The sequence below is a fragment of the Pinus tabuliformis genome, chromosome 7, assembly GCF_031772625.1.
Source record: "Pinus tabuliformis cultivar Carrire ecotype Pingquan chromosome 7, CPIR1, whole genome shotgun sequence".
In the NCBI taxonomy this organism is placed as follows: domain Eukaryota; kingdom Viridiplantae; phylum Streptophyta; class Pinopsida; order Pinales; family Pinaceae; genus Pinus; species Pinus tabuliformis.
The window spans coordinates 1,429,213,710-1,429,226,494 of record NC_142293.1 but is presented as its reverse complement, the minus strand read 5'-3'; the positions used below and the strand labels follow the sequence as shown (position 1 = coordinate 1,429,226,494).

The 12,785-nt window shown below is 39.0% G+C and overlaps 1 protein-coding gene across 1 annotated transcript in view; it reads right to left on the bottom strand.

Annotated features, from left to right (window-relative positions):
• Window positions 1-5,190: 5,190 nt before the first annotated feature.
• LOC149253043 (uncharacterized) overlaps window positions 5,191-12,785 on the bottom strand; it is a 188,094-nt gene continuing 180,499 nt past the window's right edge. The window contains exon 4 of the mRNA XM_089454350.1: window positions 5,191-5,596. Coding sequence (XP_089310476.1) covers window positions 5,191-5,596 — 406 coding nt within the window. The remainder of the gene's footprint in view (window positions 5,597-12,785) is intronic.

Genomic DNA, 12,785 nt, shown 5'->3' with positions numbered 1-12,785 from the left:
AAGAATAACACCCAAGGAAATTATATATATATTTTTTTAACTGGAATGTTTAATGTATTATGGATCAACGATTGGGCCTTGGCCTAATCAACTGAAATTACAAGGATTTCCAGATCTATATGTCTTTCTACACCTGACACCCTTTAAGGTTTTGGAACTTAATGGTGCATCACATCGGCGCTTTAAGAAGACAAAGTGATGCCATTTAACACTAAATGGAGTGATAAGCGATCCCCGAGCAATGGCATCGGAGGAAAGTTGTTGGCGGTGTCAGATCGCTGACCTGGGCTTTTTGCAATGTGAAGGGTCCCCAAGAGATATACTCTAACCTTTTAACAATGCATATATATTAATCTCCCCTATATATTTTCGCCATGGGACAGTCTTGGTTCGAAACTCAAGATATCAACTTTATCGGCATCGGGGATCGGCTCCGCCTCGGGTCTTTTTGCAACCCTCCACCTCTGTGGCCAATATGCGATATCGGACTTTAGATTTTTTGGGCTCTTATGCATAAGTTTTCGGGTACACACCCATCGGCCCTTTGTAAAGCTCTTGGGAACTGTTATAAGGAGATTTCCCGAAAATTGTTCCTTTCCGTCGGATTTCTGTCTTGGCTCTTTTGCCGAGGTTCAGTTGTTGCTGGATCTGGCCCTTTGTTTGCTAAGATCCAATAGATGCTCGAGACATGTTTTGCTTGGCTCATTGTTGTTAAGCTATGGAATTGCAGTCCACTCAGGTTCATCTGCATTCTTTTTAGAAACCCCTGAGTCATATAGCATCCCTCGTTGGCTTTGATGTCTGCCTCTTTATTTGAGGTGCAGAGAATGTGAAAGAAAGAGGAAGAGGTGAAGAAACTCAGCAAGCCCCGCAGCCTCTGAAGAGCGTTGTTGAGAGTTGGGTTGCTTAGATGCTCATCTGAGTTTATTGTCTTTATCAAGAGCTCTGAATCTCCAAAGACCTGGAGGGTTGTGCGACCATGTTCCTGGGCAATCTGGCAGCCTTTAAGAAGCCCTAGAATTTCGGCCTGGTTGTTGGTGCTCTTTCCTAGACCCCAGCTGTATCTATCTATATGGGAGCCATCCTAGGAGTAGACCACACCACCAGCACCAGAGATCCCTGGGTTGCCTTTAGAGGCACCATCGAAGAAAATGGTTACCTTTCCCTGCTTCCTCCACCAGGATTGGAACTCTGCATCTTGTGTTCTGATGCGCCAAGTAGGATTATATGTGGGCCGAGCAGGAACTTCTTTGTTAACTCGGGCCAGAAGGGTGCCCAGCCAGCTTCACTCTTCAGTTATAAGAGTGTCATCTAGCTTACTGGGGTAGTTCCCTAGAGCTTCTATCAGGGCCGCCTTTTCTTTGGCTACCACCGATAGGGGAGAGGATGATACATTGTTGAAATTCCAATTATTTCGGGCTAGCCAAAGCTTCCAACAAATGAACTTGGGAATGGAGTGCTAGATCCAATTCCATAGAGAATTTTCTCTAAGGACCCTAGTGTACATGTTGGTCCAAGTGGAGAAGAGTTCCACTACTGTGCACTGGATGGGGGTAGGTGCATTTACACCTTGAAGGGCAAGGGTTCACATTGATTGTGCAAAGGCACAGTTTACAAAGATATGGTCTATCTTTTCTGAAGCCGATCTGTAGAGAATGCACCAGTGCGGCCCTATAATGCCTCTGTGGGCTAGATTTTCACCTATCAACACTTTTAGATGAATAAGTAACCAAGTGAAGAAATTCACTTTGGGTATACCATAAGTGTCCCATGTGCATTGCCAAATGGAGGAGTTGGGGACTTGATTTTGCGTGGGTTGCAAGGCTGCATAGCCAAGCGCAGAGGTATAGACCCCTATCTTCCCCCATCTCGAGAGATCTAGTGTGCGAGGTTGATTGGTGCTGAGCCCTTCAACTTGTCCAAGAGGAGGTGCTTTTGTTGAAGTAAATGTGCTAGCAGATTGTGGAAGATCCAATCTTCCCAGTTCCCATGGTTGTCCCAAACAGAAATGTCAGCTAGACTGTGCAATCCTTGTTGAGAGAGCTAGCCCGGAGATCATCTAACTGCGATGTGTGTTCAAGGGGGGGATTTCCCATGATTTTATCTTGCCACATCATGATATTTGCTCCATTTCCAAGCACCCTGTAAAGCTGATTTTGGAAGGTGGCAAGTCCTTTTCTGTAGAGATTCCAAAGCGGCATGCCTTTGGGAACTCTATCTTCTTGGAGGTTTCTCAATGAGACTCCTTTGAGATATTTATTCTGGAGAGTTGACTGACTGGGTGGTGTTTATTGGAGTAGAGCTACCAAAGGCTTTTACCACCTAGAGCAATGTTTTCCATTCCAGGATCTCTAATCTGGAGACCACCTTCTAGCTTTGGCCTTTTCACTTTGTCCCAACTTACTAAGTGAAATTTATTTTTATTTCCTTTGCCTCCCTGCCATAGGAAGTTTCTGAGAAGCTGTGATATCTAATCCGTGATTGTCTTTGGTGCTAGGAGGAAAGAGACATGATAGATAGGGAGAGAGAAAAGGACAGACTTTATGAGGATTAAATTACCTGCATAGTTAAGCCCTTGCCCACCCCAAGCAACTATCTTGCTTTTAATCTTGCTGATGGCTTCATTCCATAGTGAGGATCTATTTGCTCCCAGAGTTAATGGTAGTCCCAGGTATTGAATTTTGTCCGAGGAGGCATAGCTCAGGAAGTCCAAGATTCTATAGATTCTAAGTGTGGTTTTCTCCTTTGCGTTCCAGCTGTACACTACACTTTTTCTTTTATTACTAAGCACTCCTGAAATGGTGCAGAAGCTTTGTGGGGTCCCATTGAATTCCTTTGTTATTCTAATGGAAGCTCCTCCCAGGAGAAGATAATCATCTACAAACAAGGCATGGTTGATTGGTTCTAGTCCAATCGTCGGTCGGATGCCCAGGAGAGTACCTTTGTTACTTTTCGCTTTCAGTTTCCTGCTCAGAGTGTCTGCCATTATTATGTACAAAAAGGGAGATAGCGGGCATCCTTGCCTTATCCCTCTTGAAGCTTGGAAATATGAGGTAGGTCGGCCATTGACCAGTGGGAAAATCCATGGTTTTTCAGTGCAAGCCTTGATTAGATTCCCAAAAACCGGGTTGAATCAGAAGGAAAGAAGAACTTTGTAGAGGAATGTAAGTTTTACCCAATCAAAGGCGTTGGTCATATCCAACTTGATCAACATCCCTTGCTCCTTCCTCTGATGACTGGAATGCATGGATTCTTGAACAAGTATCACATTATCTAAAATATGTCTTCCTGCTACAAATCCTCCTTGATTAGGAGAAATGAGCTTAGATAGCAGAGCTTTTATTCTATTTACAAGCAATTTAACAAGAATTTTGTATGAGACATTTCATAGAGAAATGGGTCTAAATCTATCAAAGGTAGCTAGATTCACTTCTTTAGGTATTAGGGCAAGAAAGGTGGATTTGGTACTACCTCCCACTTTAGCCTTTTTCTAGAAGGCCTTTGCCATTCTTAGTAGGTCAGATTTGATGATTGTCCGACAAGCTCTGTAAAAGTGTGCTGAGAACCCATCTGGGCCTGGGGCTTTGTCAGGCTCCATATGCCAAATTACATTGCTGATTTCTTCCTCAGTGAAGGGCTTCATAAGATTTGTATTATTTTCCTCATCAACCAAGGAAGGAATCTTGGAGAGAAAGTCATTGGAAATCACCTCATCTTCTATTCCATCCTCTGTGTATAACTGCTGAAAGTGAGTTTCAATAGCTTCTTTAACTTGGGCAAAACCTTTGGCAACTATCCCATCTACTGTAATGATTTCTGAGATATGATTCCGGGATAGTCTTGCTCTAAACTACCTATGGAAGAAGGTTGTGTTTCAGTCCCCTGCTTTCACCCATAGGCTTATGGACTTAAGCCTCTAGAATTCTTCTTCTTTTTTGAAGGTGTTGAAAGTAGCTAGTTGGGCTACTTTTTCTTTCTCCAAACACTGTGTGGTTACATCTTTGTCCTCCATCTCCAGCTAAAGATCTGCTAACTGTTGGACAGTTTCTTTTCTATGTGTAGTGTGGGTGTTGGGAGCCGTTTTGGCCCACTCTTTCAGAGCTGCTTTGGTTGCTTTTAGTTTTTCTCCTAAACATAACTGGGTGACCCGGTAACCATGGTAGACCAGGCCTTATCAATGATTTCCATGAACCCTTCCTGCTCTATCCACAAGGGGCTGAAGCGAAACGGTATGAGCCCCAGGTTTTCTTCCTCGTCCAGTTGTAAGAGGATGGGTTTATGGTTGGAGGTGAGCTTTGGTAGTATTCTCGTTGAGACTATTCTCTTATCCATCAAAAGAGTGCTCTACACTAGGAATCTGTCAAGCCTGGCTGAGATGTGAGTTGCCCCTATTCTGTTGTTGGTCCAGGTGTATCTCCCCTTTTTGGGTTGATATCAAGAAGGTCCCATTGTCATATTATGTCCTCCACAAGGGGTAGCAATGGATCTTTGCTATTGTTACCCCATTTTTTTTCTTTTGGGTCAAGAACGATGTTTAGGTCTCCTACTATTGCAATATTCATGGGGGAATAGCATTCTAAAAAATCAGTAAGTGTTTGCCAACACTCTTTTTTCTCTAGATAAAGCACTGGAACATAAAGATTTAATAAAAGAAATTAACTCACACAAATTGCAGAAAAACACACAAAAAAATGGTCACAATCACCACAAAAAAATGATATCTTTATTAATCTGTGGAGTACATCATATTTCACATTGACAACATCATCATGGAATATTCTCAAAGTTCCAGATCTTTTTAAAAGAAAAATTTCTTCAAAACTGACTCAACCTCCTAGAAGTAAAAATATTCACTTATCTCTCCAGATTTACAAAACAAAATTCACCTTATCTCTCCAAATGCAGAAAGTTATTTCTAACTTATCTCTCCAAAATATTACAAAATATACTCCTTTTTAAAATTTCATTACAATGTTGTATGAAGTCAATTAAAAAAAAGAGTTTTTGTTATTTAAAGCACACCTTAAAAATCTTGAGAATGGCAAAAGTCACGAATTTCGAGCATGAGTAATTGCGCCCTATCTCCACAACGCAGAAAAGCCATGTCAAAATATGCTAGAGCTCCAAAGTAGTCAGTTATTATTCAGCTTGACAGAGAGATTGAGATAGAGCAGCAGAAAGGCGTATTCTTTATGGATCATCGTGTGCTATTAATTCTTCTGTCTCCCTGTCCAGGTCGGTATGAATGAGAGCAACATGATCATTGCACACCACACAATTGCCAAGCGCAGATAGTCGTTCTTCAACACGTTGCACCACAACGTCATCAGGCAAACCATTCCTCAGGTGTTGAAGCTCTTGGTCGGTAGTTGTATTTGGCAGCAAAAAACCATTTTTGTTCCCAGCACAAAGACGGCCAACAATCCTGGTGCCTCCTATAGATGTCTTCACAACAGGAATAACATCTGCACCATTGTTAATTAGTACTGCATCTACTTCATCAGCGACAGCAACTGCATCTACAACTAGTACGCCACTTTCTGGTTTTGCTGGAGGATATACAAGGAGGAGCGGCCATCCATTACTGAAGATGAAGCTGCATCAGTTAGAGATTTAATGTATGAACAGGCAGAGTATATTGAAAGAGAAATGGAGCAGATGGGAGAACAAATTAAGCGAATAATAGAGACTGTAAATGCAAATCAGGAGCGGGCCATGTGAGCATCAATTATTATAAAAAGAGAAGGAACAGCCCATTTCCACTGGACTTTGTATTGTAGCTACTGTATTTTTCGTTTGAATGTTGTTGATATCAATAGGTATTCTAATTTGATGTTCAAAACCGTGCTGACTTCTTCTCCCATTGGTCATTATCTGAATTTCGAGTATCCAACGTGCCCATCTCGGATTTGAACGGTCCAATTGGTGGGTTTTGACAGGAAAAGAAAGAATAGGAATATTAATGGTGAACGAAATGCCAAACACAGGAACGGGAAAGTACCACTGTAGTTTTCTGAAAATTGGGAGCTAGAGATGAAAGCATTGGAAGATGTATATCCATGATCGCTTCACAAACAGGTCCAATAGATATCAATCACAAATCTTCAATCATCGGATCACTCACATTTCTCTACCTAGTTCAAGTTCTCCTTAGTCACACACACAACTTCAATCATCACATAGCCACAGTCCAAAGTTTCTCACACCATCCACACTCATGCACATCCAATTAAAGAGAATTAATAAAAATAATAAAATATTTATAACCCTGTTGCCTCGGCGTTCTGTGACTCTCAAGCATTCAACTTCAACTCTGATCTTAGTCGTGACACACAATATCTTCAGTCTTTGTTTCATATACGCAACCTTCACGTACTCCGAGTGGAAACTCTCCAAATCGTTGTCCCAAGTGATGATGGGGCAACTGCTTCTGTTGTTGACAATAAGCCCAAGACAACTCTCACATTCAACAACGCAGCTGTAAATAGATCTTCTCGCTCTCTTAATGCCAAAGAGCAAACCGTGTGCTCTGATACCACATAATAAAAGAAATTAACTCACACAAATTGCAGAAAAACACACATAAAAATCAGAGACAAAATATTGACGGAAAAAGGCTGAAGCCTCATGTATTCTCTCACATTCATTCTTACATCAAAATAATTGAAATAGTGTTACAAATAAATAGATGAGAGATATTGGTCTCAAGATAGTGCGTGCTATCTTGGACATCTTTGGTTGAGATAATTTCTCCTTTGGTTGAGATAATTTCTCACCAGACACACCAATATAGGAGTTACCTAAACTAACTCCTATCTTAGAGGAACAACCCAAGAGTTAGGCACAAATTCCTAACTTGGAATATTTAATTTATTTATTTATTTTTGGATTTATTATTGTTTTATGAGAGAGTCTAACAAGATTAAACAGGGCAATAATGAGCTTACTTTCTTTATGTCTGAGTTCTGTGTAAATCCATTGTTGAGTCTCGAAGGAGTTCTCCAACTGGAACAGATCCTCCATCCAGACTGTGGCAAGTCCTCCTGAGGTTCCCCTTGTACATACTGCCATCCCAGCTTTAGTCTTCCAGGTTGTTCTGCTTAACTCAAGAAAGGCTTCCCCTTCTATTTTTGTCTCTTGGAGCATAAGGATCTCTGGGGTTTCTATTTTCATGAGATCTTTAATTGCTGCAGGCTTCATATGATTCCCCAAGCCTCTAAAATTCCAAGAGACTATACACATTATTTATTTGGGGTGGTGGAGGAGAGACCTCCCTTTGGTGGTCGTGCTCTGGTGTTTTGACTTATGGACATTTCCAGAGTGGAATGGCTTCCTTGCATTTTTTTCCTCTCTGCTTCTTCTTCTCTTGCTTCATTGAGGGATTTCCCCCCTACACTCTTCGAGGGTCTTTCATTTGTCTCTTCTTCTGATGAGTCTGTTAGATCCAGAGGCTTTTTTCTTGTTATGTCTGCATATGAGGATGGTGAGTTTTCTCTTTCTGGGGAGTCATTTTGGACCGTGGAGGCCCCTGCGTTTCCTTCCTCAATTAGTGAGGGGTTTGCCTATTGTTCTGTATCACTTTCCATGACTTGGGTTTCCTCCTACGTGCTGAGAGCTACGAAGGAATTTTAGGGAAGGTCTGTTCGTGGGAGTGTTGTCCCTTCTGACTGCAATTCTGTGGATGGTTCACTGTTCTTGGCTTGTGCCCCTTTCCCTTTTTGTTTATTGTGCTGCTTTGATGAGGCTATTTTCTGCACTGTTGTCCATTGGTCTCTTTCTATTTTCTCTGCTTCTTCTTCAGTTTTCTTTTTATAGTTTCGTGCAAAGTGCCCATATCCATGGCAATGCCTGCACTTGAAGGGAAATTGTTCGTAGTCCAGTTCTTGAAGGGCAGATGTGACCAACCTGCCACTGTTAGTTTTATAGCTTCTGGAAAACCAACTTCTAGATCTACCTCGACATAGATTCTGGCACATGAGTATTGTCCCTTCCTGTCTGCTCTGTCAATGTGCTTTCCAAGGGTATTTCCAATGGTTTCTAGATTCTTCGGACTCCAGCAGTGCAAGGGTAAATGGGGGAGGTGCACCCAGACAGGAACAGCCGAGGGCACATCTTGGGCTGGATCAAAGTCTGGGGTCCATTTTTTCAGGTAAAGGCCTTAGGGTCCCATGAAATATGGCCCGTTCCTGAAAATTAGGTTCCTGTCTTCAATGTAGTCAAAAATGAAAACGAAGTAACCCTTACCGACAAAGTGACATTTTATTCCTTCTCATACCAGTGGTCTCCAGTTGCGTTGCACCCACGATTCGATGGCTCTTGGTGATTACCATAGCCTAGTGAAATGGCCGGTGAGTCCTCTTTCTGCAATATTCGGGCTACTCGACAGGGCTCTTCAGCTGGGAGTGTGACGATCGAATTGTTTCCATTTTCTTGAAAAAAATCTATTGGGAGGCCAAGATTGGGCGCTTGCTACAGTCTCCCACTAATTGCTTGAAGGCCAGTAGCTCACTGAGGAGGGAGGAGGGAGGCTCAAAGCCTCCCTCTAGAGCCATGGCTGAGAGAAGGGGTTATAGGGGGGCGGTCGCAGAGAGATCAGCGGCACGTGCGATCCTTCGAAACCTATTTTCGTCCAAGGAAATTATATTTGGAGTGGATGTATACCAAGGTTTCAACTTAGGTTGCGTCAAAATCATTTTCATGTTTTCCATATTCTGCCCAATGCACTAGCAGCAAGAATAACACCTAAGGAAAGTATATTTGGAGTGGATGCGTACCAAGGTTTTTTTTCCACCTACTATGGTAGCAGCAAGAATAACACCTAAGGAAATTATATTTGTAGTGGATGTATACCAAGGCTTCAACTTAGGTTGCCTCAAAATCATTTTCATGTTTGCCATATTCTGCCCAATGCACGCTTCATTCTTTCCATTTTTCTGTAACAATTTCACATTTATAATTTTAAAATAATTTAATAATGCCAATTGTTGGGTAGCTTCCATTACCAAAATGTTGTTAAAATATACGTTCTTTTCTGTGAAATAAGTATATTTCCATTTAGCAATAAATATTATAATAATGGTGAAAGCAGTTATCCACTCACTGGAATGCCACTGAATTAATGATTACTTGTCAGAAAGAGTGTCTGGTTTCACAATCGTTTACCTTTGCCTTTTGTTTCGGCTCTTCAAAACAAAGAGCATCAACAAGTCAATTGCATCTCAACTAAGAAGACAAAATGAACTACCTAATATCATATATTGTCTTCATTTGTTCTGTAAAATTGGACATTCAACAACCTTGCCTTCCATTTTTTACTTTTGTTTTGAATTGCAAGCACCTAAAAAATAGATTTTCCAATTCCATTTTTCAACACAGATTAGTATTTCTTCCTAAGTTCTTGTGAGAAAATGAAAACTACAAAAATATTTTCCTATATAGATAAATACTTGTGATTTTTTTAATTTATTTTTAGTTCATGAAGAAATTATCAAAACAATAGCACAAGGACAACAAACGTAGGTAGACAACTAGGGTAAAATCCCTATCTAGGGGAAAACTTAGTCAACAATTCTTCCTTCAATAGTTTCTGGAGATAATCCAAGACTTTTGACATAGACAAAGACTTCCTCCACACCAAGTCAGCCCTCACTCCTTCTTGCAGATGATAACCTTTCAAAATCACCGTATACAAGTCACCTACACTCATGGTAATGTTGGATACCCATAAAATATGTTCTCACCTCAACAATAGCTGGTAATGATGGATACCCATAAAATATGTTTTCAACTGAACAACAATTGCAAGATAGCATTTGGATGTTGTTTATTTCTCAAACGAAAGGCCATATGAGTAGTCCTAAGTATGGTATTGCTTCTACCATGTGTGAAGACTTAAAAACCAATTTTATGAAAAAATATCTTAAAATTGGGAAAAAAGTATTTGCTAAAATGTAGTTAGATGATACGAGCCTATTTGTGCCCCACTGTTTCACCATGTTTTAAAAGGCTTGTCGTAAGTATTTTTATTCAAAACCAAAAATTGATTCACATGTGAAATTAGCTTTGGGATATAAAGGTTCAACAACAAAAAAGAAACGAAAATTGATGCCAATATGAAATCGTCTAATATTTGGTGGGTGAGAAGAAAGAGGCATAAAACTCCACTTAGAATTCCAAAGGTTTCAATTCAAAATCAGTCACAACCTGGGAATTGGTTAGCGTAACTGCAATTTCCTTTCCTTCATGCAAAATTTGGAGTGTTCTCATGCCTCATCCGAAGGACCCTATCCCTAAAGTAAGGGATTCAGTAAGACATTCAAGTAGTCTATCTCTTTTTTTTTTCTTCACTCTCGCTTCTGCCATCTAAAACGATATATTTTTCTTTTATTTTTTTATTGTTTTCCTTTGTCATAACTTTTTCATATAAAATCTTGGGTCAACATCATCATATCATATTTTATATCATTTATTACTTCAGTATAGCCAAGTCCATATCACATTTTGGAATTTTTTTGTCTCTCCTCCAAAAAATCATTATCTACTTCAAATTTTCTTTGAATTTGAATTCAGAGTTTCAACAATTGTTGAAAAAATGACAAAAAATTGGTAAGAGCCAAGGATATGACATCAAATTTGAAGAACATTAGAAAACTACAAGCAACATTAAAAAAAATATAAAATAAATTCATTATTTTTCTTTGAATTTGAATTCATAGTTTCAAAAATTGTTGAAAAACAACGACAACAAATTTGTAAGAGCCAACGACATGGCATCAAATTGGGAGAACATTGGCAAACTACAAGAAGCATTAAAAAACACAAAATAAATTCATTATTTTTCTTTGAATTTGAATTTTCACAGTTTCAACAATTGTTGGAAAAACAATGGAAAAAAATTTGGTGAGAGCCAACGATATGACATCAAATTGGGAGAACATTAGCAAACTACAAGACACATTAAAAAATACAAAATAAATTCATCATTTTTCTTTGAATTTGAATTTACAATTTCAACAATTGTTGAAAAAACAATGACAAAAAATTGGTAAGAGCCAATGATATGACATCAAATTGGGAGAGGATTGGCATGTTGAGAAAGGCAATAATCAATCTCAAACTTAAAAAATATGACAAAAAAAACTCCAAAAAGGGAACATTGAACACTACTAGAAAAAAATCGTAAAAAATAGACCTCTAGATTTGTTGTATGAGCCACGGAAAATGGCAACAAGCAATATGGACTTTGAAAATCCTAGAATATATTTTTAAAATATTCATTTATGAGGGTGGAAATTGAAGAAATGCTTGAGACTTGAGAATATCAACACTATATCCATATATCAATTGATTCATGATCCACTATATATGTATTATATTGGTGATGTTGAAAATGATGATTTGGCCCATTTAAACCTGCCTTTTGATGATGGTAAATCCATTCCCTCTCATTTCTCAACAATTGTAAAGTGAAATGACCTGGAAAAACCATAAACAATGTCTAAGAATCCTAAACTCACATTGACTAATTTTTTCCAGTGTAGCATGATATTTTTACGATTTCTTGAAAAAAATTTGTTTTATTTTTTTCCTAAGATTATTCAAGGAGGGTTTCAAATCATGTTTTCTCATAATTATTGTGGAAAATCATCAATTTTTTTAACTATGATTTTGATTCCTTTCTGTTAACACCCAGGTTGTTCCCTATGACTCCCAAGGGAATACGGCCGGGGTAACCACTAACCAATCTTTGGATCACTGTTTCTAGCCAAACTGTGATCAAAGAGGGCTCTCTCTTTATGATTTGTATCTGTTAAGATAGTGTTTTAGGCTAGGTATTATGCACAGGTTTTAGGTATTATGCACAGGTTTTGTTTATGTTTTGGTTGAAGAGTTTCTTTCAGGTCTTGTGATGTAGTTTTCAAAGAGTTGAATATCATTGGGCAATGGAGTCTATGGCTGTAGGTGTCTAGAAACCTTGAGGTGAATTGGTGAAACTTACAGGGCCATTTGGATACTTCATAGAACAAAATTTTTGATTTATAACATGAACAGGTGAAACAAACAGTGAAAGCATTTAAGAATTTTCACTAAAGTATTTAAGTATTTCCACCAAACTAGGTATGAGAAACGGATAGATGTCTCAGGAGCAAACTTGAATCCCTGGGAATGTCTATCACTGCAAAAGATATAGTTTTAAAGTGCAGCAATTAAGAGTTACACTTCTTTCACTGTATCTGAAGAAAACATGGATAATAGCTTAGATTGAGTTCAGGGTAATCAGTGATTAAATCCTGGAACTATTCTTCTACTTTGCTATTAAGTGTAAAACATTTAAACAATAAAAGAGAACAAAAGACTCGAAAACATGTAATACAGAGATTTAAGAAAGACTTATTGTTTTATGAACCACTCTGGAATCCTGCAACTTTCACCATTCATCACAATGCATCAAGGTACGCCAAGCTTCGGAAATTCCATTCACCCTTTGTATTATTTCTCTGAGAATTTTACAGCAAGTGAGATCTCCAAAATGAAAATAACAACAACCCCTTAAGCTTCTGTGAGGGGCGAATATATACTTGCGATTTTTTACAAAAATATCTGAGTTCTAAGTTATCTCAGACTTAATATTCTCACCAACTTTTGAGATATTATTATCAGAAATTTATTACAGCATTGAATACAAAATAAAGGCGTCTTGATGTTCTGTCAGAAGATATTTTGGCCTTTGGGAGCTGCTGAGTCGGTTGGGATACTTTGATCAAATGCTGGAGAACCCGACTTTA